General features: G+C 56.4%; 1 protein-coding gene across 1 annotated transcript in view; it reads left to right on the forward strand.

Moving 5' to 3' along the window:
• SPSB1 (splA/ryanodine receptor domain and SOCS box containing 1) overlaps positions 1-24,724 on the forward strand; it is a 69,272-nt gene extending 44,548 nt beyond the window's left edge. Inside the window, exons 2-3 of the mRNA XM_079914532.1 lie at positions 14,239-15,081; positions 23,281-24,724. Coding sequence (XP_079770658.1) covers positions 14,388-15,081; positions 23,281-23,408 — 822 coding nt within the window. The 5' untranslated portion in view covers positions 14,239-14,387 and the 3' untranslated portion in view covers positions 23,409-24,724. The remainder of the gene's footprint in view (positions 1-14,238; positions 15,082-23,280) is intronic.
• The last annotated feature ends 292 nt before the right edge of the window (positions 24,725-25,016 follow it).

Here is a 25,016-nt window from a genome sequence, read left to right on the forward strand (position 1 = left end):
TAGGCAGCCCAGCCCCAGACTGTAGTCTTCTCCATCTTCTCCTTGATCCACCGTGTTTCAGTTCCAAGAAGTCTTGGATAGGGGCCTCAGGGCGACTCAGATGAGGATCCCAAAGGGATGGACTGGGCCCTTGGGGTCATAATGGCCCATCTACATTTTGCAGGTTCAAGAACTGGACTTCTTCCCCCAGTGTATCCAATATTGATACAGTTTAGAGATATCTACCAAACTCACAAGAGACTGATGTATAAACCTGAGGTGGGACACTCAGTGTACTGAAGATTTGCGTTTGCCTCTGAAAGGGGCAAATGGGAGGCACTGAACCAGAGCTCAGGGAAACGGGTGAGAGGCCCTCAGGATTTGCGCCTCAAGCTTTGTAGCCCGATATCCCTGTTGTCACAGGAGTAGATGGAACGAGAGCTGGAGTCCTTGGTCCATGGATCAGGCTGCCATCTTCCCGGGCTCTGTGTCTGCGTCCTCACTCACCGCCACTTTTGAGCTTAAGCAGTCCTTTGCTCAGGCAAGGTATGATCTCACCTATGGGATTATAGCCAGTTCGGGTAACATTCTGGATCCTACCACTTCCACCACCCCGTGGTCCGAGCTGCATCCTTGCGTTGACTCCCTAGCTGGTCTCCAGCTGTCAACAGCCTCTTCTCAACACAGCAGCTAAGAGGGATTCTGTTAGAAGGGAAGCACTGTGCCCTCTGCCTGCACAAAGCCCTCTGCCGGTTTCTTGTCACACTGAAGACAGAATCCAAAGCCCTTCTTTGTGGCCCTCGGGGCCTGGTGTGCCTGCCGTCTGCCCACCTTGCACTGTCTCCTCAGCCTCTTCCTCTCTCTGCTCTGGCCATACCGCATCTCTGTTTTTCCCCCGCCATGCCACGCATGCTCAGACCTCAGGGCCTTTGCATGTGCTGTTCCCTCTGCCCAGAACACACTTCCCTTTGAATAGTCACATGCTTTTCTCCTCCCCTTCCCCCAGGTCTCTGTCCATGTATCACTGTATCAGAGAAGCCTTCCCTCACCACCTTCTCCCATCCCTTGCTCTGTCCTCACTACTCTGCTTCATTTTTCTTTAACACTTATTACCTGGCCCTACGTTAGATATTCATTCAGTCAACGCTTGTTTCTTGAGCACCTGCTTTGTTCCAGGCAATGTTCTAGGCACGGGGTCTCCCACCGTGAGCACACAGATAAAAATCTCTGCCCTGAAGCTTGCATTGATTGTTCAAGTGATTGTTACGATGGCTGTATGTCTCCCCCACTAGACTGTAAGCTCCATGGGGGCAATGATTTCTACCTATAGAGTATGTATGTGCATAAGGTATATAGTAGGTGCCTAATAAATATTCTTGGAATGAATTCCAGCCCTAAGTCACCTTATTTGGACTTGGCTGTTTTCCAAACACTCATCAGCTAAACATTTACAGACCACCTCTCAGATTGGATCACTTCTGCAGGTGTCCATCTTGTAGGTTTTGTCAGTTTTTGCTGGTTTCCACCCGGGGAAGATGCTTTCTGGGAGCATAGGTGGAACATTCTCCTACTTTCTCAGACACCGACCATCTGTGGCCCCCAGTTTTGAATCATCCACTTCATTGAGGTTCTCGGGGACTAAGGAACAAAGAAAGGATCTCGGGAAGCCCGCGCTCCCTGACTGGGGTTTAGCAGGTGCTTGTGGGACGGGTAAGTAAACAACTCAGGTGTTCATGAGCACCTACTGTATACACATAGGCCTTGAGCATGGCCCTTTGGGGCCCACTTTCCGTGTTTTCCACGAGCAAGTCTGGCCAGAAGGGGTCCGTGGGAGATGGTAGTACCTGGCATGAGAAGCTGGGGCCTGTCCAGGTCTTGAGCGACGATCCTCACGAGAACACAGAAACTCCACCCGTTAGAACAGGTTTGCGTACGGTAGCAGGTGCGGTCACACTGTGCGTTAGCCTGGGGCCTGGCTGGCCTGAGCCAGAGCCCCGTGGTGTGGCGTCTTAGCTGGCAGACGGGCACTGACAGAGGGAGTGAGCAAGGGGCTGAGTGGCTGGGATGCTTTCCTGATAACACAGAGTGCGCAGCCTTTGCCAGTTTGTCCTCGGCATGTTGACATGCTCTGTGGAAAAGCTGGGACCTGGGAATCCTAGCCCTGCCTTGTACCCCGTCGGGGGTGTGTTGGCGGGGGGTCCCCGGTGACCTCGGCTCAGGCGCGGGCTCATTCTCAGACCAGCGGCAGCTGTGCATGTGTTGGTCAGTCCCTGCCTGCGCCGTTTCGGGTGCAGGGATGAGGATGCAGGCCCGCGTTCCGAATTCCTCCAGAGAAACTCGATCTACAGGTGCCGTCTCAAGGCAGCGGGGTTGCCAAACCACAGCTCTGCGCTTTTCGGAGGAAAGACAAGGGGGGTGGGGCGGGGAGCAGAGAACTCAGCTCTAGAAGGCTCCACGCTCCCCACATATGAATATCGTTAGCTGTGTACCCGTGTGTAACCCTGGCTGACGGACCTGGCTCTGCCCGCCAGGTCTCTGCAAGCTCTGAGCTCCTCTCTGCTCTGCAGCCCCTTTCCACACTTGCCTCCTGCCGTGTGGATTTTGGAGAAGCATGGTTTTCATCCATTTATGTTTTTTTTATTTGTTGCGAAATTCACGTAACAGTGACCTTTGTAAAGAGGGCTGTTTCGTGGCATGTAGTACATTCATAATGCCATGCAGCCACCACCTCCATCCAGTTCTGAAATGCTTTCATCCCCTGCAAAAGAGACCCTGACCCATTAGCCGTCACTCCCCACTCCCCCTCCCCCGGCAACCACCAACCTGCTTTCTGTCTCTGTGGCTTTACGTATTCTGGCTATTTCATAAAAGTGGGAGCGTCGCTAGGTGACCTTTTATATCTGCCTTCTTTCACCAGCATAAAGGGTTTGAGGTTCATCCGTGTTACGGCAGGTGTCAGTCCTTTATTCTTGTTTATGGCTGAATGATGTTCCATTGAATATATATTCCACAATTGGCTTATCCAATCATGCATTGATGGACATCTGGATTCATCCACTTGTGGTTTTGTAACAACAATAGGACAACAGTAAGGAAATGTGGAAGAAAGGGAAACTCATAAGCGCATCCCTCTAAACAGAGAAGCATCATGTTTCCACCTTCCCTTTCATCTCTGTTCCTGCGTGTGCCTGTATAATTTTTTCTAGATTTTACCTTAGGGCAGATACAGCTGTGTCCTTCCTTTTACTTAAGATAGCAAACCTTTTTCCGTGCCTCTCAAAGAGTGATCCTTTCAGCTAGCATCTTGGATGGCTGTGTCCATCTCCGTAGATGTGGCTGGGGAGCCCCCTTCCTGCCTCCTCGCATCCCCCCCACGTGACCAGCTGGTGCCGTGGGAATCTAGCACCCGGCCGCTTCCACTTGCCTGGAGGTTCAGGGTGAATTTATCCACCACCTGTGGGCTTGCTGAGACCACCCCCCCCCCTCCTCCCCACCTTGTCGAGTTATCAGCCCAGGTGTTCCGGACTTTCCAGGTTGACAGGATTGGCGGAGGAAGACCAGCAACCTAACAGGAAGTTCCTGCAGGCTCTTGTGGCTTTAAAGGATACTTCAGTCCTTTTTTCACCAACTGGCCTGTGAGGCCCAGGGATTTACCGCTCCCTTGGCATCCTGTTGAGTTCCGTGAAATCCCACCCAGGGTACGGTGATTAGGTTGCACTAGAAGACGCACTGCCCCTTCCTTTTAGAATCCTGTCCAAGTTCATTGGCTGCGGTCCATTCAAGGTCCACTTGACAAACCTTCAGCCCAACTAGTTGTGCAGAAACTCCTGAGCGCCTTCAGACCCCACGGTCAGTTCCAAGATCGGGAAGCCTTTTGGTAGGTTACTTTCACGTTTGATTTTCTTCTTCAAAAAATGGACAGTGAGGGATGGGGGGTTCTGAGGGCCCAAGATTTTGAGGGTGATGAGAGGAGAGGTGGCCGTGAAACTGAAAAGAAACACGGGACTTCCCTGGTGGTCCAGTGGTTGGGACCATGCTTCCGTTGCAGGGGGCATGGGTTCAATCCCTGGTCGGGGAACTAAGATCCCGCAAGCCACACGGTGTGGCCAAAAAAAAGAAAAAGAAAAGAAAGGAAGAAAGAAACGGCTCTAAGGCCAGCTTGTTAGGGAGAAATTCTTAACCTCCCACACGTGACCGTCATTACAGTCAAACAACCCAGATGTCCTTCTATAAGGGAGAGTTACCAAAATTGTGATAATGGAATATTGTGCAGTTACTAACGCATAAAATTGATGTAGGAGCTGATATATTATGGCTTGGAAAAAGTGTGTGTGGTGTGATCCTTTGCCGTAAGTGGACGGCCCCTGTGTCTGCATTTGATGGGAGGGGGGCGCTTTAATTCATACTGTATACATTTCTTTGAGATTTCTTATGAGCACGTATAGCATTTGAAATATTTCAAATCAAGACAGAACAGGAAATTTTTAAAAATTGTGTTCATCAATCCAAGCCTGTCAGTTCTCACTTAATGTGGATTTGAGATTCCAGAATGTTGAGCTATAATTCTTTCAAACCAGCAGTGTCCTAATCCCCTGGAGGGCTCATTAGTATGCAGAGTGCTGGACCCCATCCTCAGCGTCCCCGATTCAGGAGGTCAGGAGTGGGGCCCAAGCCTCTGCGTCTCTAACGGGTGATGCTGATCTGCGGATCCGGGGACCCCACTTTGAGAACCACTCCTGTGAACCTGTTTGCAGGAGAGCATCCCTACGGCCTCTCCCCACTGTAGACATTTTACGGGACTTCTGCCCCTGCTCTTGACCTAAAGGTTTACGTTATTGAATGGGGTTTTAGAGGTTGTACAAGCACAGGTGGCTTTGCTGGAGCGGTGGTCTCACACGATGGGACTGGGCTCCTCGGGCCACCCCGTGAGGCCTTAACTCTCACCTGTCGTGGTATTCCCTGGCTGAGCGCTCTCTTGCACTTGGCATTCAAGATTCTGTCCTTTTCTTTATCTCATGTTGAAAGGAGGCAGGAGGGGGCAGGGAGCAGCATGTATTAAGCACCTACTGTGTACGCCCGATGCTGCGTTGAGTGCTTTAGCGACCCTGAATGCTGCCCTTGCCCCTCCTTTTACACCCCCGCGTGGTTTGAGAGCATCCCTGGATCTGCCGGGTGGGATAAGGGGACCCGGGCCCCTCTACCTCTCTGTGAGCTGATTCCTCTCGCGGCTTACGTCTCTCCCCGGCCTCCCTCCTGCTCATTCTTCCTGAAGGGATGTGGGGCGACCCACATGATCGCTCTCAGAGGTGACCTTTCCCAGTTGGCACATCCCGCTGAAAGAGGCCAGAGTGTCACCTGCTCCCACTCAGGCCTCCGGGCCCTAAAGCCTGGGCGTGGCCAGACTTTGTTCCAGGGACCCTGATGGAGGCCAGCGGCCGGTGGAGTGAGCGGGTAGGCGAGCATCCTGCGGGAGGCCAGGGCCTCCAGAGAGGACCCCTGTTTCCCTGTAGAGCCTTCTCCAGGTGCCCACCTCGGGGAAGGTGAGCCCCACTTTTCTCGGGACCGGAGTGAGCTCACTGGGGCCACCAGGCCACCCGGAGATTGTAGGCTTCTGCCACCAGCCAGGTGGGGTGAGGAAACACCTGCATCCCCAAGCCTTTCCCCATGGGCACCCATGGGCTTTCCCTCGGGGGTGGCTATGGCACTGTCCTCCGTGCTGCCTTCCTGCCCCCTCTCCATGGGGCCCCCCAGCTCCTGCGTGGACCAGGCAGGCCCAGCTTGATGGACCACACAGCCTGAGCAAGGTTGGGGGTCACCATCTAGACTTCGTTCCCACTGCCGCTCAAAGGCACATCTGCCGCTGTCTCAGAAAACTGTCAGGAAGGTCGCTGTGTGTCGTTGTGTGTCACTCAGCTCCCTCCAGAGAGCAGAGCTGCTCGTCTGAACACAGCGGAGGCCGTTGCCGTTATAACCTTGACTCGGCTGCAGCCGTGACTTTTTTTTTTTAATTTTTAGTCTCTGAATGAATGTTGATGCTATTTCCCAGGGACAAGGCTCAACTGCTTCGAGCCCTTTCTTAAAGTGCCGTGAGTAATCTGGGTCCTTCCGTAGGCGTTTACGGCAGGTGCATTTTTTGGTCTTTTCAAGTCAGAGGCTAGAGCTCCGGCCCGTGTGGGATTTTCTCTCCAGAATCACTCGTCAGAACTTTCCAGAAAGGTCCAATACTTTTGGTGGATTCTAGGGCCAGACACTGACTTTTACATCCCTGCTGGAGCAAGAAGACAGCTTTCCTGGGTCTTCCCGGGCATCCGGGAAGGGTGCAGGTGAGATGGGGTAGCGTTAGGGTTAGGGTAACCACACAGCTCTTGTCCTCTGGCTGGTGGCACCTTGGCCGGGGCTGCGTGGCCAGGCTGCACGGAGCACGCCCACCCTGGGCGCTCCCATCACCGAAATGTGTTCCGGAGCCCCGGCTGAGGAAGCACAAAACCCTAATATGCAGGCTGCAGACGTTGCATCCTGATCTAATAACCGATCGCTCAGGCCTGCTTCTCTTGCGAAATCCTGGGCTGCAACCAGCGATGTGTGAGGTGGGGAGGCGGAGGGAGGGAGCTTATTTGATCTGCAGGTGAAAGGAGGCTTTATAAATAGGTCACCTTGTTCCACATCCTGAATTTTATTCTTTCCCCATCTTGGGTCGAAACAATGGTTTGACTGTTCTGGGGTCAGTCAGATGCACTGAGGGGGAACTGAGCTGAAAGGGGGTGAGTGTACGTCTGCCGCTTCTCAGTGGCTGCCTCTGTGTGTCCCCTGCCCCCCACCCCTGTTCCATCCATTTGTCACCGGTCACCCTGGCCGTGTTTCCAACAGAGGGTATTGCTCGTTCAACAAACTTTTTTTTTTTTTTTAAAACAACAAAACAAAAGGATAATTTTTAGTAGTTCCAGGGCCAATTGATCCGAACGTGCTTTTTTGCAAGGCGGAACTGCGGAGCTGTGGCTTTAACTGAAGGGACAGCGTCAAGTTACGGGCAGGTGCTGAGTGAGCTGTCCCAGCTGAGCCAAGGTTGGCATTCTTGCCCCCTCCGGCCTCTGCTCCCCCTGCCCCACCCCTGCCGAGGTCCTCCTTCCTCACCTCCCTACCTGGCCTTGGCAGGGCACAGAACCACATACAGCTGCCGGGGCTGGGTTTCCAGTCTGAGCACGGAGCAGTTCTTTTCTTGCTTGGGGCCCACAGAGACAGATAGCTACCCCATTTTTGCTGGGAAGATTAAAATTTGTTATGTGGAAACAGTATAATTGGAAGTCTTAGGAGAACTCATTCTAGAAATACTGTCCCCTTTGGGATGTCCCCAGAGCTGTAGCTGGGAATTCTTGTCCTTTTATTTTAAATGCCCTAGTGTCTCCATGTGTATCTTCCTGGGTAAATTAAACATTTATCCTGTGCTTGCTTTATAAGAAGTGACACACGTGGAGAGCCTGTAGGAACAATTGCTCTGGGGACAACTTGTGCTTGTGACTGCAGTGCGTTCAGTCAGTATTTTGCAGCTGTTTATTCTTTTTTCTTTGCTTAACCATTATTTTCATTGCAAAAGGGAATACATGCATTAAAAAATTTTTTTTTTCATTTCAAAAAGTCCTTAAAGAGAACGCATCTTTCCTCCCGCCGCCCCCCTCCAGGACTAACCGTTGTGGAAGGTTTGGTGTTTATCCTTCTAAACCTTTCTCTATGCCTACGGACAAACGCGCACAGATAGCATCTTTTAAAAACTCTGTTCTTACAGACATGGGATCATGCTCTGCATGGTGTTCTCCGATTTGCTTTTTAAAATCTAACAGCGTCATGTTACGTTTTGTGTTAAATCAGAACATCTGAGGGGCTACCTCCCTCTCTCCGAGGCTGCTGGAGTTCATGGTGAAGTGAGCATCTTTGCCCACATGTCCCTGGGCAGGGCTGTAAGGTTTTGTAGACCAGACCACTGGAAAGCTGGTCGGTGGGTGATTGCGGCATATTTTACACCTGGATGGGGACTGCCACGTGGCACCCGCACGCCGAGAAACATGTCCCAGTTGGGGTCTGTCTGGGATACACGCCCACACCTGTACACAAATGGCCTTTTCCCAACGTCCTTTCCAGTTCCCCTTAACCTTTGTTAACCCTGTGCATCCCACAAGGCTTGCCGGTCCCCCATCACCCATAGAACTCTGCCAGCATCACTTTTCTCTGTGACTCGCATAGTGAAAGCCATGGGTGTATCCAACAGGCGTTCTCCACCACGTGTGCCCAGGAGACACGGATAGGAGCATGCCCTTCCCTCCCCCTTCAGAGAGAATCACTGCCTTAGGTCATTAAAGGCTGGGTGCGGGTTCAGACCCGCAAACAGTACGCTTCGGGGGTGTTTCTTAGTCGTCCCCACCCTCTGGGGACCACTGTCCAGTCCTGGGCTTCCTTCCCTGCACGTCTGCTAATTCTGGATCTGGTTGTCCCTCCCTCCGAGGGCACAGAGAGGCCACCTGGAGGAGCCCAAGAAACTAGAGGGCAGGTGGTTTGTGAGGCTTTGGTCCTCCTTTCTGTGGAGAGCTGTGGTCCCCAGCAGACCCTCTCCGAAGCAGGGCTTTGGGGTAGGAGTACTGGTCCCCGGACCCTGAGCAGAGAGCACTTAACTGGCTGCCGGCGGCAGCAGCAGGAGGAGGTGCGTCCACTTAGAATTCCTCTGTGGACGGGTGGCTCTGGTGGATTCTTGGGAACACTGCATGGAAGGCTTCTGCCCGTTAGAGGGTCCAAGTGGCATCCTTTTTCACAGTGAACCATGAACTGACCTTTGACCCAGTGAGGATGATGTGTGTGGCATTGGGGGAGAAGGGGGTTCTCAGTAGGTGGAAAGTGTCCAACCAAGTCAAGCCATAGGGCTTCGCAGACCTCCCTCCCCCTGTGTCCCAGAGCTTTTTTTTTTTTTTTTTTTTTTTGCGGTACGCGGGCCTCTCACTGCTGTGGCCTCTCCCGTTGTGGAGCACAGGCTCCGGACGCGCAGGCTCAGCGGCCATGGCTCATGGGCCCAGCCGCTCCGCGGCATGTGGGATCTTCCCGGACCGGGGCGCGAACCCGTGTCCCCTGCATCGGCAGGCAGACTCTCAACCACTGCGCCACCAGGGAAGCCCTACACACGTATTCTTAGTCCTGGTTGAGATACTCATCCTGCTGTACTTGACGAGGGTAATGACCCACCCACCAAGCACGAGAGTCCCCTGTCCCGCCGGAGCCCGGGGCATGCAGGTGTCTCTTCTCACCCCTTTCTGGCTACGTCATTGGTCTTTGGGAAGCACCAGGTGCTGGAACCTTGTTTGCGGCAACCTGTCCCTGCAGCCTCAGGGACTGAGGACAGTGAGAACAGTGCCTTATTGGGGCGATCAGAGGTTGGGGGGCAGGACTTTGTTGTCTGAGGGTTGGCTTGAGGCAGCTGTGAGGAGGAACGGGTGGATGTGATCTTAGGAACACGTAGCTAATGTGCAATGCTTTCTGGGAAAGAGCACTGCCGTCACGGCACTGAAAGGGAGTGGGGACCGCTGGCCACGGCACTGCCTGGACCTCCTCGCCTCCCTCCTGCTCTTTAGCCCTGATGCCACCTCAGCTGCTGGAGCTCTGAGTGTGCACACACGCGTGTGTGTATGTGTGTCTGCGTGTGACTGGTGGGGAGTGGCGGCAGCAACAAGGCCACCTCTGTCCCCCACTTCTCTCTTCCAGCCCCGCAGGGCAATACACGGCGACGCCCTCCGCCCCCTCTGTGGCTTTGCTTCTCCTGGGTGGGGATGAGGGCTGGGTCCTCCCACCTCCTGGGGACTCACCAAGGACCTGCTGAGCCAGCCCAGGCCCTGACACTCCTGTAGCAACTCTAGGCCCTGCAAAGCCTGGACATCCGCACTTGTGTCTCAGACGCAGGAAAGGGGGCTGGTCCCGGAGCCGGGGCCTGTACTGCTTCTCCCACTTCCTACCCGAAGTTTGGTGCCCACCAGGGACTCCCGCCTTGGCCCGGCATTAACAGGATCTGCATAGGCCAAAACAGCATCTCCATCACTCGGCACTTTTGGATGGTGTAACCCACTTCCCCTCCCCCCTGCCCCCCCCCCCGCCCGACTTTCATGTCCAGGTATTTTAACGAGAGTGTCAGCAGTTTTGCTTGGGTTTAGAACACGGATCAGTAAGCTATGGCCCCCGGGCCAAATCCAGTCCCACTGTTTTTATAAATAAAGTTTTATTGGAACATAGCCATGCCCATTCACTTACATATTGTCTAGAAAGCCTAGAATATTTACCATCTGGCTCCTTATTTGCTGGTCCCGGCTTAGAAGGGACCTTAAACTTGATCCGCTCTAGCTCAGCATTCCAAGCGCTTGGGTCTGGCCCAAAGACAGCGTCCATCTGTAGGACCAGATATGGTGACCAAGAAGATGGCTAACAGTGATCTTCATTCAGTGTACGGAGCACGGTCTAAAAATAAAAACAAAAAAGTGAAAATGCCAGTTTTCCAGGTGCTCTCTGGAACATCGTCTCAGCGGAGTCTTAGGGAAGCGTGGGACACCCATCTTACAGAGGAGCAAACTGAGGCTTAGAAAAGCTACGGACGAATCCTAGGCAGAGAAGGCCGAGGATTGGAAGCTGGGGGAGCAGGGCTGTTGGAGGAATGATGCAGAGTCAGGTGGTGAGGTTGGGGCGGAGCCTGGAAGGGAACGCCCTGCCAGGCTACAGTCCCCAAAAAGAGGGCTAGTGGATCTCTGCGGCCACATTTGGAAGTAGACGGAAAGCGGAGGGCAGCTGGATGGCTTTAGTGGCCTTGCGTGGCAAGGAGGTGGCTGTGTGTGGACAGCAGGAGGTGTTGGCCTGGACACAGGGTGGGGTTGGGCAGGTGACAAGTGAGTCAAGAGTGGCCCTAGGGTTGCCACAGTGATTGACCACCTAGGAGGTGACTCAGATGGCAGGACAGCCCAGGAACAGCAGAAGGGGTGGCTCACGTCCCTGGCTAGGCCCCAGGGTGCCCTTGTGTGGGAGTGGTCCCGAGATGCTGCAGGCATCTTTGCCTGCCCTCTCTGCCCCCTCTCCCCAGCCTCTTCCTCCCAGGGACCCCCCCGCCCCCGTGCTCAAGGTCACATGGTCCAGGGGCCAGAAGGGCTCCCCCGCTTGGATGGTTCCCAACATGGGGGGCCAGGAGGGTAGGAGCTTAACACAAGGGCCATGTAAGTAAACCTGCTTGGCAGCCAGGAGGCAGAATCTCAGAAAGGGAAGAGCTGGTGGAGCTGACCTGGACAGACAGCCGACAAGTCACTGTGAGGTTACGTTGTCTTTTCTGACCCCTTGTTCTGACGCTGGACTGACCTTGCTACCGCGAGATTCCTTTTCGCCTCCGTCTTGTGCTTTCCTACTGCAGTGATCCCTGTGCAGGGCCCTTAGTCTGGCTCGGGGGTTGGCCGACTACCTGCTGGTCTGTTCTTGTAAATAAAGTTTTATTGGAACTCAGCCAGGCTCACTTACTTATGCATTGTCTGTGGCTGCTCTCCTGCTACAGGCAGAGTTGAGTAGTTGCACAGAGACTGTTGGGCCCACAAAGCCTAAAACATTTACTAGCTAGCCCTTGACAGAGAGAGTTTACTGGTCGTGGTCCAGCTGAAGTAGGAGTTACATGTGTGCACAGACCCAGGTTTACTGGCCCATGAGCCCCTCTCTCGCTCTCTTCCCTTCTCGTCCCCCCCACCCCTTCAACCCTCCCCCCACAACCTCTGACTTGTCCCCAGCCTACTTGTTGTGGTCCTTCTCTGTTCCCACCCATTTCTCTCCAAGTATTTTAAATTAATGTGTTAGCAGGACTTCTCCCCACCACCTTCCCTTCACACACAGCCCACCTGCCCCGGGTCTCCTCTCCCCCGACCCCCAGCCTCCCCATGACTCTTCCCACCTGTTCCCATGGGTCGTGGGTAGAGTGGGATCTTCAGTACTGTGAGATTTTGGGAGAGAGGTCCTTCCTGCTGTGAGGCCAGAGCCAGACGACAGGACGGCGACAGATTGCTTCACTCCAGGAAGCGGTGAAATGAACTCTCTTCAGATATTAATCCCCTCCTTGTCCTCCAAGAGAGCTGAGCTGTGTCCCCACGGGGTCCTGCACAGAGAGGTTGCTGGGCACCAGCCAGAGCGGGTATCCAGACAGAGATGGGTGTGGGTGCTTCTGACTTTGAGATCTGCCTTGGGCCAGCTGTACCCCGGCTCAGAAAGATGCTGTTGGGGAGGCGTGGAAGAGGGGGGTCAGGGAAGGCCAAGCAGCCAGTCTCTTCAGTTACCAGGACCGCGTTTCCACACCAAAACCCAGGCTCCCCGCATCCTGGTAATCAGGCCCCAGAGCCATGGGTGCTCGCTCAGCAGGGCCCTGGGGGGAGTCCTGGAGGTTTCGATGGCTCTTGACAGTTGATGGGACTGAAAGCTTGAAACTGGGATTGTCCTGGGAGTTCTAGATTGTGAGGTCACCGTATCCACAGAACTTTCCAGAACCAGGGTGGTCTCCCGGCCGCCGAGGGACCCCTCAGCTCTGTACAGCTTTGCAAACATTTGACACGAGGGGTCCCACCCCCTCTCTGAAGCAGTGCCCATGAGGGAGCCTCTTGTTCCACACCACAAAGGGGAGGGCGAGAAGGGGGACCTGCCCACGGAGGTAAGGAGGTCCGGGCCAAGGGCTCCCACTCCGGTGTCTACCGAGAGCCAGTCTCCAGGGGCCCTGGCCACCCTGAGGACGGCGTCTCACGGGGTCTCTTCCCAGCTGAGAGGAAGGCGTCTCCAGGGCAGCCAGGGACCAGACCGGCGTCCGGCCCCGCGCAGGTCCCGCCCCTCCTCCCGGCCCTGCTGGTGCCTGGGCGCCCCACAGGGAGGCCAGCGGTCCCAGGTTCCCAGATCTCCCGCAGCCGGTCCCTGCCCTCGCCCCCCGGCAGGCGCTCTGTCTTCTGCCACAGTGGGACAGCAACACGCCCGCTGCAGCCCCTACACTGGGCTCCTTTGTGTTCTCCTTGACCCAGGCACCATCGTGCTCCTCGGAACAAGTGGCCCTGGGATGCTTCTCCAGCAGGCGCCGATGGCCTCTTGCCCAGCTCCTCTGTATCCTCGTTTGGTCGTGTTTATGTAGCTAGGAGCCTGCCTGCTCCCTTGTCTGGTCAGTCCTGGGAGCCCATCCCCCCCAAACCAGGCAGCCAAGAGCCCCTTCTGCGGGCCGGGGGCGGGGGTGGGGTTCTGATGGCAGGAACTACCTTCTTTCTTGAGTGAGTCTCGGGAAACCCAGGTAGCTCGCGATTGTCCCTTCTCCAAGGCGGACACTGGGGACAGGCGTGGCAGGGATGGCCGGAGTCCTGCCCATCGCATGTTTCAGCCCCTCCCCCTGGTGCTGCCGAGACAGAGGACGACTGACGGATGCACTGAGATCTCTCCTCCAGCCCAAGGCTCCGATTTCCCTTAAAGGAGCCAAGGGATGGTGGAGCCAGGGCGGGAGTGAGGCATCTTGGAGTCGGACTTCCTCCCCAGATGGGCTGTGGGGACCCAAGGAGAAGTTGAAGAGTGCGGGCGGGAAGGGGTGGCCGTCTTCGAGTTGGTCCAGAGCTACCGGGGCTGAGAGCCTTTGCGCCCACCCGACTCGGGGCCCGCTGGGGGGTTGCTGCGGCCTCAGGGACCGCCGACCAGGAGGTTTATGTGCACTGGGGTTCCCTTCCCTGGTGTGAACCGGCGGTACGTCTTCGGAGGCGGCTGTGCCGGAAGAGAGAGGGACCGGGAGGTGGCATGTCAAACAGCTTCTGCTGACACTCGGGGGTTCACCTTCCTTCCAAACCGCCGGCGCAGGGAGTAGGTGTCCCCTTGCTTCGACCAGGAGAGATGCCCACTGCACTGGGCTGATTTCGGCATCGGGCCACCTTGGCCTTCTGCCCTGAGAAACCGTGATGAGGTATTTGGTGAGCCTCGGGCTGGGCACCCGACACAGTTACAGGTGGTGCCCACCCGAAGTCCGCTTGTCCACGTAGACCGTCAGGTGGACGGCCTCCCTCCTTTATGCCAACCTAGCTGCGGGGACAGAAGGGAATTTCACTGTGTGCCGAGGCTCTGGCCTGCCCGGAATCCGGTGTGATAGGAGCCCGGAAGGCAGACTGCTGGGACGTGCCGGCGTGACACGAACCGAGTTAGTTTCTCCCCTTCTCTCCGCATCTCCTGCTCACTTGGCCTCCTGTTTCTCCTTCCATCCACTAGGCAGTACCAGATGCTCCACACCGGGCAGAGGCCGCCTAGCAAACTCCCTTAGGAGTGCCGTCCAGGCCTGATTGGGAAACTGGAGAAGAGGCCCCGTGATTGATGAGTTTGCCTTGGGCGTTGGTGACCAGGTGAAACGGGAGGCCGACATGGGTCAGAAGGTCACTGGAGGTATCAAGACGGTGGACATGAGGGACCCCACGTACCGGCCCTTGAAGCAGGAGCTCCAGGGTCTGGACTACTGCAAGCCCACCCGCCTGGACCTGCTGCTGGACATGCCCCCCGTGTCCTACGACGTCCAGTTGCTCCACTCCTGGAACAACAATGACCGCTCGCTCAACGTCTTTGTGAAGGAGGATGACAAGCTGATCTTTCACCGGCATCCGGTGGCCCAGAGCACGGACGCCATCAGGGGCAAAGTCGGGTACACGCGTGGGCTGCACGTGTGGCAGATCACGTGGGCCATGAGGCAGCGCGGCACCCACGCCGTGGTGGGGGTGGCGACGGCAGACGCCCCCCTGCACTCCGTGGGGTACACGACACTCGTGGGGAATAACCACGAGTCCTGGGGCTGGGACTTGGGGCGCAACCGGCTCTACCATGACGGCAAAAACCAGCCGAGCAAAACGTACCCAGCCTTTCTGGAGCCGGACGAGACGTTCATTGTCCCTGACTCCTTCCTGGTGGCCCTGGATATGGATGACGGGACCCTGAGCTTCATTGTGGATGGACAGTACATGGGAGTAGCTTTTCGGGGACTCAAGGGCAAAAAACTTTATCCCGTAGTGAGTGCCGTCTGGGGCCACTGTGAGATCCGCATGCGCTACTTGAATGGACTTGACCGTAAGTGTCCTCTGCTCTGTCTGAGGTGGCAGTGTCCCTGGACTCCCTGTGTCCCTTTGGTCCTCGCTGGGCCCAGCTAGAAGTTTACAGTTGTTGAAATTTAAATGTCTTTAAGTAGACATCCCAGCATTCAGATCCTCAGAGGCGACTCTTGCCTACCTCTGGTTAAGTGAGGATTTCTAGCCAGAGTCTGCAGATTACACGGCAGCACCTTGTGGATGGATGGATGGATGGGTGGATACTTGGGCGGGTGGGTGGATGGATGGATGGATGGATGGATGGATGGGTGGATGGGTGGATACGTGGGTGGGTGGGTGGGTGGGTGGATGGATGGATGGATGGATGGATGGATGAGTGGATGGATGAGTGGATGAGTGATTAAAGGAGTGAATGGATGGGTGGGTAGATGGATAGAAGGATGGATGGATGGATGGATGGATGGATGGATGGATGGGTGGGTGGATGGATGGGTGGATGGATAACTGGGTGGATGGGTGGATAGATGGATGGATGAGTGGATGGATGACTAAAGGAGTGAATGGATGGGTGGGTGGATGGATAGAGAGGTGGATGGATGTATGGATGGGTGGGTGGGTGGATGGATGGATGGATGGGTGGATGGATGGGTGGATGGGTGGATGGATGGATGTGTGGGTGGATGGATGGGTGGATGGATGACTAAAGGAGTGAATGGATGGGTGGGTGGATGGATAGAAGGGTGGATGGATGGATGGATGGGTGGATGGGTGGATGGATGGTCTTTGATAAACATGGTTCGTTTCTGGTTGACCTGCCTCCAGGTTTGATCTGCAGCTGACCACATTCTAGCACAGTAACCAGCATATTATTGAGCTGGGTTTTGCAGCTTTGGGGCTACTAGGGCCTCTCACATAAATGAAAGCCAATGGCCTCTCATTCATTAGACAGGTTTAGGGTCTTTCCTGGTGCTGGAGCCTTCTGAGTGGGCTTCTTTGGGACACAGTCCCCTGCAGGGGGTTTGTTCAGGTATGATGTCAGGAGGCCTTTGGAGAGGAGAACGTGGATTAGAAACAGGCTGAATCAGCGGCAATTCCCACCTGTCCCTTTGGAAAAGGGGGTGGCCTCTCTCAGACCACGTGTGAAAATAGCCCACCTGTGGCAGCACTGCCCTGGTTGGGGAAGCGGAGGGCTCTGTGGCTTTGTGGCTGGGAGCCCATGGTGGCAGGAGGCCCCAGCGTTCCAGAACTGTCCATACCCATGCTCAACCCTCACTCCTTCATGAGTCCCTTCTACCGTCTGCAGATCTCACCTCGGAAAGGGGGTGGGCTGGAAAGCTTCGTCCATCCATGCACTGACCTCTTTAAGGGGCGGATATGGCCTGGCACCTGAGATCTAACCCCACCTGCAGGCCAGGTGAGCCATGGGGGAGGCCGAGGGTCAGGAGCACAGATGCTTCCTCTGGTCTTGTAGCCTCCAAACCTTCAGGTTCCCCCACTCTTCCTCTTCCCCACTTTAGTCTTTGGAAGATACCAGAAAACATCCAGGGCCGTCAGTCAGAGCGAACTCTTAAAATGTTTCTCTTCGGAGGCCTCTGCCGTCCCTCTTTCCCTCGCTGCCACTCTCAGGCTTTGGCTGGGCGGTGACAGTGAGCCCACAGCCAGGCGGGGCATCGCCTCACCTGTGCAGCCTGCACCCTAGGTCCTGGGGCTCCTGGCAGGGGTGGCTAGGTGGGCATCCAGCAGGTAACCTCTCTGAGGAAGGAACCTCAGACCTGGTCTAGGGAACCAGCAGGGCGAGTGCTGTGCGTCTTGTCTCTCCAGGTAACCGGGTAGAAGGTCCACAGCCACATCTGCCCCGTGTGGGGATGGGCAGGGATCGGAAGCCCCAGGACCTAGGGTCTCAGAGGACCCTGCCTGCAGCTCTGTCTGCCTTTTCCCAACAGAGAGTGACCGCGGCCCCAGGGAGTTTAATGCCCACTGTGTGCCGACAGATGGGTGAATTGTTGGGTCCGCTGCCTTGCTGTTGAGACTGAGACTGTTGGCCTCTGAGACTGTTGGCCTCTGAGACTGTTGGCCTCTGAGACTGTTGGCCTCTACAAGAACAGGGCAACCCTGTCCCCTCTGGAAACAAGTCCATCAGTGCTGGGGGTTCACATGGCTTCACTGTTTGCATGCCCAGCTCCAAGGCAGACCACAGAGCCCGGAGCGGCTGGGGGGGGCTGGGGCCTGTTCCCCCCGTGGCAAGTCAGGGCACGAGCAAGCAGAACTGCTCCCCTGCGGAGCCAGGGCGAGGCTCTGGAGGCCCAGTCCTGGAGGCCCAGACGGGCGTCATCAGTAGATGCCCTGTCAGCTCTGCATAAGATGGGAGGTCAGATGCTTTCGCAATTTTTCTTGTTTGGGAAAATTCAAAGGGGGTTGAGGGGGAGAGGAGTAGCATGGGCATGCACTACGAGAGGCTACCCCTGCGCTGGACCCGGGGGCAGGGGGGAACCGGAAGTGCCCAGAGGCTTGGGCCCCCTCGACGGTCTTGGTTACGGATGAGGACGCCCCTCTCTCCCCACCATAATGCCAGGCAGTGCCGGGGCCCCCTTGGCTTCTCGCCTCCCCGCTCCTGGTCAGACATGAAAGAGCCCCAGTCTGCACTGCTGGCTGACTTTGGAGGATCCGGATGGGAAACCCCGTGAGGGTGGGGCCACTCAGGATGTTAGATCTCATGTCTTAGAAGGGTCACTCTGGCTCCTGTGTAGAAATGGACAGTAGGGGTAAGAGTGGCCGCCGGGAGGTCAGGGAGGAGCCGTGACGGTTGTGCAGGGGAGAGGTGTTGGGGGTGAGGGCCAGGGTGGGTGCCGTGGATGTGGGGAAGTGACACATCCTGGTGGCTCTGCGGGTCTGGAGACAGGGTCCATTGGTCAGTGGGGATGGAGCTGAAACCTGCAACCCCTGGATGAGGTCACCAAGGAGAGGAAGGAGGAGAGGGCCGTGGCCGAGCCCTGGGGCGCGTCACCGGGTGGACGATGGGGAAGGGGAGGTGGAATAGCCGTGGGGCTGGAGGGAAGAGTAGTGTCCTGAGTACCCAGTGAGGAAAGGATACTTCAAGAAGGCCACAGTGATGCCAGACCAAGTACACTCACGGCCAAGACTTGTCCATCAGCTTTGGCAATGAGGCCATCACTGGGGACCTTGACGAGGGTCGTCAGGATGGGGTGGGTCCAAAAGCCTGAGGGAGGGGCTGGTGTAGACAGGAGAGGAGGGTGGTGTGGTCATTTCCTGGGGCCCCAGGAACAGATGGCCGCCAGCTGGGGAGCTTAAAGCAACAGAAATGTGTTCTGTGCCGGTTCAGGTGTCCGAAACCAAGGCGTGGGCAGGGTCGGTTCCTTCTGAGGGCTCGGAGGGGAGTCCGTCCCACGCCAGCACGCCTCAGCTTGTGGACGCATCGCTCAGTCTCTGCCTCTGTCATCCCGTGATCTCCTCTGTATCTGTCCTCTTCTTATAAGGACAGGGCCCGTCCTGCTCCAGTATGACCTCTGCTTAACCAATTACATCTGCAAGGACCCTGTTTCAAATAAGATCACATTCTGAGGTTCCAGATGGTCCTGAATTGGGGGGGAGGGGCAGTGCTACTTCACCCACAGCACGTCCCCCTCCCTGTGCTACCACCTGCAGGGGAGACAAGACAGTGACAGACAGAGCCCAGTGCTCAGATGGTGGAGTGTCTGTGGAGTGAAGTCAGCGACACCCAAGTCCTCTGCCCAGGAGGGTTTGCTTGGCTTTCCACTGCAGCTGAGGAAGGAGGAATGTCAGGGTCCACCCAGGGGGAGCAGGCAGTGACAGACAGAAGGTCTGGCCAGATACATCTTCTTGGTGTCAGGCCTGGGCCGGGCTCTGCTCTCACAGTCTTGGGGGTGATTCTGACCTGTTAGTGCTCCCTGGGTTGTCTGGAAAGTCTGCTCTCTCCTTCCCCGCCCAGCCCCACCCCACCCCGGCCGCCAGGTCCTGACCTCAGCAGGGAGCAGCTGTTTGCAGAGCGGGTCAGCCGGAGTCGCCAGAGGCCTGTGCCCGGCCCCCTCCCCTCCACCCCGGCTGCTGCGCTGGGCATGTTGTCCTCCCAGCCCGCCTTCCCGGGACGCCAGGTGTACCGTCCCCCGCAGAGTCTCTGCCCCAGTGCTGGGGCCATGGGCTGAGCCGGCCGAGGCCAGAGCAAAGGCAGCGTGTCCCTATGTGACCTCCACCACTGTCCAACCGCCTCTGATCACAGGCTACTGGTTCTGACTCTTTCTAGGGGCTCAAGGCTTCCAGGGCTAAGGCTGCAACCAGAGGGGCTGCTGTGTCACCTTGCTCTTTTCTGGGGTGAAGGGGCAGTGATGGTCATTGTAGGCGGGGGGACAGGGCCCAGCTTGGCCCCTAGGTCTGCCCACCACGCTCCCTGGAGATGCAAGAGGGAAAAGGCCTATTGCAAGCGACAGACTGGCCGTCACCCAAGGGAGAGTCCCTGCCCCGTGGGTTCTCCCCCCTGCTGTTAATGGTGCTTCCCACTAAGGAAGCGTTGCCCTGCAGTTCAGCATTTTCAAATTCTCGCTTCTTTGGCTCCCAGATACGTTTGGTGTGGTTTGTCATGACTGTGGGTTCAGGGAAGGCCCACCTCTGTTCCTGCTTTTTGCCTTGGTGACCTCCTCCTGTGGCCTCCCAGCCTCCTGGGATGCCCACACCTGACGCTGGCTCCTTCCTTCCCCCATTCCAGCTGGGCTCTGGGCGAGCTCCTCATCGCGGGGACTGATCACCCTGCCCTGCAGGGGCTTCCTTCTGGGGTGGGGGGGAGGTCACATGAGGACAGCATGTTCTCAGAACTGGGCAGCAGAGAACCAAGTGTGCCCACGTTACCTGACCGGGTGTCAGGCATCCTTCCCCAGTTGGCAAAGACAAGGGGTTGGTGTTTTCTTTTGCTTCTTTTTTGTAAAAATGCCTTGAGGTAAAGGGAAAATACACACAGGTCCCGGGATGGTCATCCTCCACCCACGACTTTCTAGAACACATTTCTGGAGCGTTTTCACGGCAAGCTGCTTGCAGGAGGGAGCATAGGGCCAGTCCCGGCAGCTGTGAAGGCGGCGGGCGGGAACGTTGCTGAACCGGGCACTTCCTGACTTGAGATGTTCATCCTTGACCTCACAGACCCGAAGTTCATTCACAGCCTGTGAACTGGACCCGGCGCCGGGCTCTGGGGCTCCGGCTGGGTTGCAGTCTCTCGGAGAACCGAGAGGTGGCCCCGGCCGTGCGTGTTCAAACAGGCCACCAGGTGGCCGCTTCTCCTGGAGATATAGACGTGGGCGCGTGGCCTCGTGCAGTTGCTCAACCTTCTGCTCCCAGGAACAGCGCCGGCCTCGCTTCCTGGTCCCTGAGCACCACCCCTTCTCATTCATATAAACCATGCACAGGAGCGGGCACCTGGGCTTCCCAGAGGTGGGCGTGGCGGCCAGAGACCCCTCGCGCCTCCGCGGAAGAGCGGTGGGCACCGACCACGCGGATGGAGCGGGATGCAGAACCTGCAGCCCCCCAGGCGAAAGGACTGAGGTCGTCGGGGAGGCCTTCTGGGTCCTGTGAGCGACCAACCAAAATCTGTGGGACAGACGTTTTCCCTGGCACCGAGCCCATGTCCGTTTCTGTAGCCTCACGCACGGTCTCTGCAATCAGACCATGACCCTGGCCATCGCTGTTTTGCCCTCCCGCAGGATCAGTGGCGGTGGGGTGGGAATGACCTGCTGTTTAGAAACGTTTCTCCCTGAGGGTGTTGGTAAGTTGACCTGAAACCCATTTAGCCAAGAGGTGGTGACGGGACCTCCCTCTCAGCCCTCCCTCCCCCAGCCCGGCCCCTCTGCCTCCCAGTGGGAGCTAAGCCATATCCTTGGGGGAGGGGGTGCCGGAGGAGGATGGAGGAGAGCTGAGTGGAGGAGAGGAGCTGAACTTCCCCCCTCGATTGCTCAGAGGACCACTCGCTCCTCAACCGCAGGTCCGGCCGAGAGCTGCTGTGAGGCGTCGCTGGCCTTCAGGAGCTCAGCCCGTAGGACTCCGGGCAGGCTTTGGTCCACATCCTTCATCTCCAGCTGGGGAAACTGAGGCCTGGGTGGAGGGAGCCATCTGCTCGAGGTCAGGCTGCTGTGCAGGGTGAAAGTGAGGGGCCAGATCTGGGGCCACCGAGGCAGGTCGAGGTCCAGTGAAGGAGACCCAAGTCTCTGCGGGCTGGCAGGTGGAAGGATCCCAGCCCAAGCCACCAGGTCTGTGGAATCCTTGACCCACAAAGATGGAAGGTCATTTAGTTCATCCTCCTGCCTCCAGGGAAGGCCCCGTTTCAAAGCTTTCCATGAAAAACATTTACTACTTCCATCCCGTCTCCTGTGACTGCCCATGGGAGATGAAGAGCCATCGTTTGTCTTCTTTTAAAGCGTGGAATTTAGTAAATGCACTATCAAGCCTAAGATGTATTCTTTTTTATTTTTCTTTTTTTTTGCGGTACGCAGGCCTCTCACTGTTGTGGCCTCTCCCGTTGCGGAGCACAGGCTCCGGACGCGCAGGCTCAGCGGCCATGGCTCACGGGCCCAGCCGCTCCACGGCATGTGGGATCCTCCCGGACCGGGGCACGAACCCGCGTCCCCTGCATTGGCAGGCGGACTCTCAACCACTGTGCTACCAGGGAAGCACTTTTTGTTTTTTTTTAATGGCAGCTTTATTGCGATAGAATTCACATGCCATACGTTTCACCCATTAAGGCGCATGATGCAGTGGTCTGCTGCATGCTCACGACTGCAGCCATTGCTGCAGGCCATCTTAGAATGCGTTCATCGCCCCAAACGGAGCCCCTACTCAGTTGCTCCCCGTTTCCCCCAACGCCCCCAGCCTTAGGATTTGGCCTTCAATCACCGAATTTTGATTATTTAATTTAATTTAATTTAATTTATTTATTTATGGCTGAGCCATGTGGCTTGCGGGATCTTAGTTCCCCGACCAGGGGTTGAACCCAAGCCCTCGGCGGTGAAAGCACCAAGTCCTAGCCACTGGACCGCCAGGGAATTCCCAATAACTGAATTTTTAAATGTTATTTTTAATATTCTGAGACACACTGGTGAATATTACAGAACTTGCGTCCACTTTTTATTGGTGGAATGGGATCTCAAGGGAAATGGTGGGGGGTTTCTCAGTTTTTCGGTCTGACCTTTATTTTGTTCACAAAGGAGTTGGGGGAGACCGTGGATGAGGCCACATATGCCCTCATTTCACCTCTTTGCCTGTCCAGGACACCGTGGGGGGACCCCAGGCTGTTTCGGTGTGCTCACCTGTACGAGAGCTAGGAGGAGTCAGCTCCAGGAGGTCCAGGGTGAGCAGGGCCCACCATGCTCCCAGCAGCCTCCAGGGCCTTGGAGGCCATGACTTTCCGGTTCCTTCTGGAGCTGAGAATTTATCTGAGATGCGGGCTGCACGGAGCCTCTCTTGCAGGAAGCTAGGTCCCAGGCCCTCCGGGACACAAGGACACAGGTGCCCTCGCAGGCTGCAGCTAGAAGCCTTCTCGAATCCAGATTCCTGAGGCAGCTCTGCCGTGCGCTGGGCCCAGACTGCTGGGATTCGGATCCCAGCCTGTAGCCCTGGCAATTCGGTCTCCTCTGTGCCTGAGCGCCCTCAGCTGTAAGAGGGACTGGAGAACAGTCCCCTGAGCAGTTGGGTTAACACGACATGATTCCCCTCCTAAAGGTCCGCATGGGGTCTGGCGCTGGGGGTACGTGCAGGGGAGAGTCCATCCTGTGTGTCCCGGATGGACGTGCACTGAGGGGGCCTTTAGTTTGATGAGTTAGAGCAGGGACGGCCTGGCTTGGAATGCTTGTTCCCTGTCCTACCAGCGGTGTGGCCCTGGGCAAGTTATTTGGATTCTGTCCCTCAGTTTCCTCATTGGCAAAATGGGGATGATGGTCACGGTATAACTCCCTGGGATTATCAAATCATTCATAATAAACCGCTGTGAGGATTAAAGGAGGGCTTCCAAAGGGGCCTGGTCCAGTGAGTTCTCCATGCTAGCAACTAAGAATTCACTTAAAGTGTAAAATGAGTTAATCTGGAGTCATCTCGTCTGGGCCTTAAAACTAGTATTAACGATGCTATTGCTGTTGTCAGTGTTGTTTGTTCTAGAACCACCTAGAGCTGTGCTAACGCAGCGTCCTCTGTCTCTCCTCGGTCTCCGCAGCGGAGCCCCTGCCGCTCATGGATCTGTGCCGCCGCTCGGTGCGCCTGGCCCTGGGGAAGGAGCGCCTGGGTGAGATCCACGCGCTGCCACTGCCTGCCTCCCTCAAGGCCTACCTCCACTACCAGTGATGCCCCACCCGGGACCGCCAGCACGGCTGCCCCCGTCCACCCCGGCGCCAACTCACTGAGCCACCGCCGTGCCCGCGCCCTGGACCAGCGTCTGCGGCATGGAAGTCCTGCCCTTCCTCTGCAGCCTCCCCGGCTGCCCCGCCGGACACGGACTGCTCTGGACACGGGCCCCTCTGTCCCCCTTCCGGACACTGGCAGAAGTTCCCCGCATGCCGCCTCACAGCCCCTCCTGGGAAGAGGACACAGAGGATAAACTACACTGAGCTCCGATCTGCTCTCGGGGTGGCCTGGGTGCCCCCGCACCTGCCAGGTCCCATGGCGCCGAGAGCAGATCCCGGGGGTGCTAAGAGGTGCTTAGATGAGGGCCGGTGCCCGCCCAGCGGGGCAGCCGCGCCGGACGAAGCTCAGGACGTCAGGAGCTCACCGTGGCCACCGAGGCAGAAACCAAACCGGGACCTTCCCCAGGCACGTGAGCACCCAGCATTAGTCCTGGCTGTCGGTGCCCCCGTACCCTGTATTTATTCTTTTAACAATAACAAAAGCCATTTATTTATTCCACTTAGAAAGGACACCTTGTTCGGGTCACCTCTCTCTGGAGTGTTCTGTTGCTTTTCTTCCACCTGCCTCTCCCTGGGATGGGTGTGCCTCACCTGGCCTTTTCGCTGGGTCGTGTCTGTCGTGTGTCCCCACGTGGGCACAGGGGTGTCTTTGTCTGGGTCCCTTGACCTACAGTTTCCAGGGGGCTCTGCTCCGAGTGCCCGAGTGGGCCCCTGAGGGGGCATCAGCCTCACGTGCAATATGAGTGCCTTGGGGGACCCGTCCGCACGGGCAGCGGCAGCTCCCCGTATCTCTCCAGGCAGCCACCCATCGCTGGGGCTCATCCGTCTTTGCGCGTGGTTTTCTTTCTTTAGTCTTCTGTGGGGTTTTTCGGTGTGGGTTGGGTTTTGTTTTTGCTTTCCTACCCGAGATTTGCCACGTGCATCCTCGGAAGCTCTAGCTTCCCCGAGGACCACCCGAACCGAGATGGGAGGATGAGTGACTCTCCATCCCCTGAGAGGCCGGGGGCAGGGCGGGGTGGGGGAGACCAGAGCGGAGTTGCGTGTCCTAGAAGCCAGTGCAGGTCTCCGCTTGGTGCCCCTGTCCGGGTTCATCATGGTGCCCCAGAGCCGTGAGGTGGGGCAGGGGTCGGGGCGGACAGCCAGCAGGAGAGGGACGCACCCTCCCATGCACAACTCCCCCGTGTAGCAGACCCCAGCACCTGCCGGCACAGTCACCGTTTCTTATGTCTTGAAGTCGACTCTCTTAGAATCTGCCTTCTCATTTCTGTACAGGTACAGTAGATGACTTTATTTGTTTAAAATGTTTAATATATATGCATATATATTTGTCTGTAAGAATTGTGTTTTAAACAGCTGCTGTAGGGTACCTTTTAAAAAAAAAAGAAAAAAACGTCTTCCAGTGGAGTATATTTTTTAAAGCACAAAATTGGCGCCAAGACTGGGTGAGGAATGTAAATTACCCCCTTATTATTTGGAGGTTTTATGTCCCCCAGCGGGTGGGGGGAACCTAACCTGTTAGACTTTGAAAGATTTTCCTCACTCCTGTTTC

The sequence above is a fragment of the Stenella coeruleoalba genome, assembly GCF_951394435.1.
Source record: "Stenella coeruleoalba genome assembly, chromosome: 1".
NCBI classification, from domain to species: Eukaryota; Metazoa; Chordata; class Mammalia; order Artiodactyla; family Delphinidae; genus Stenella; species Stenella coeruleoalba.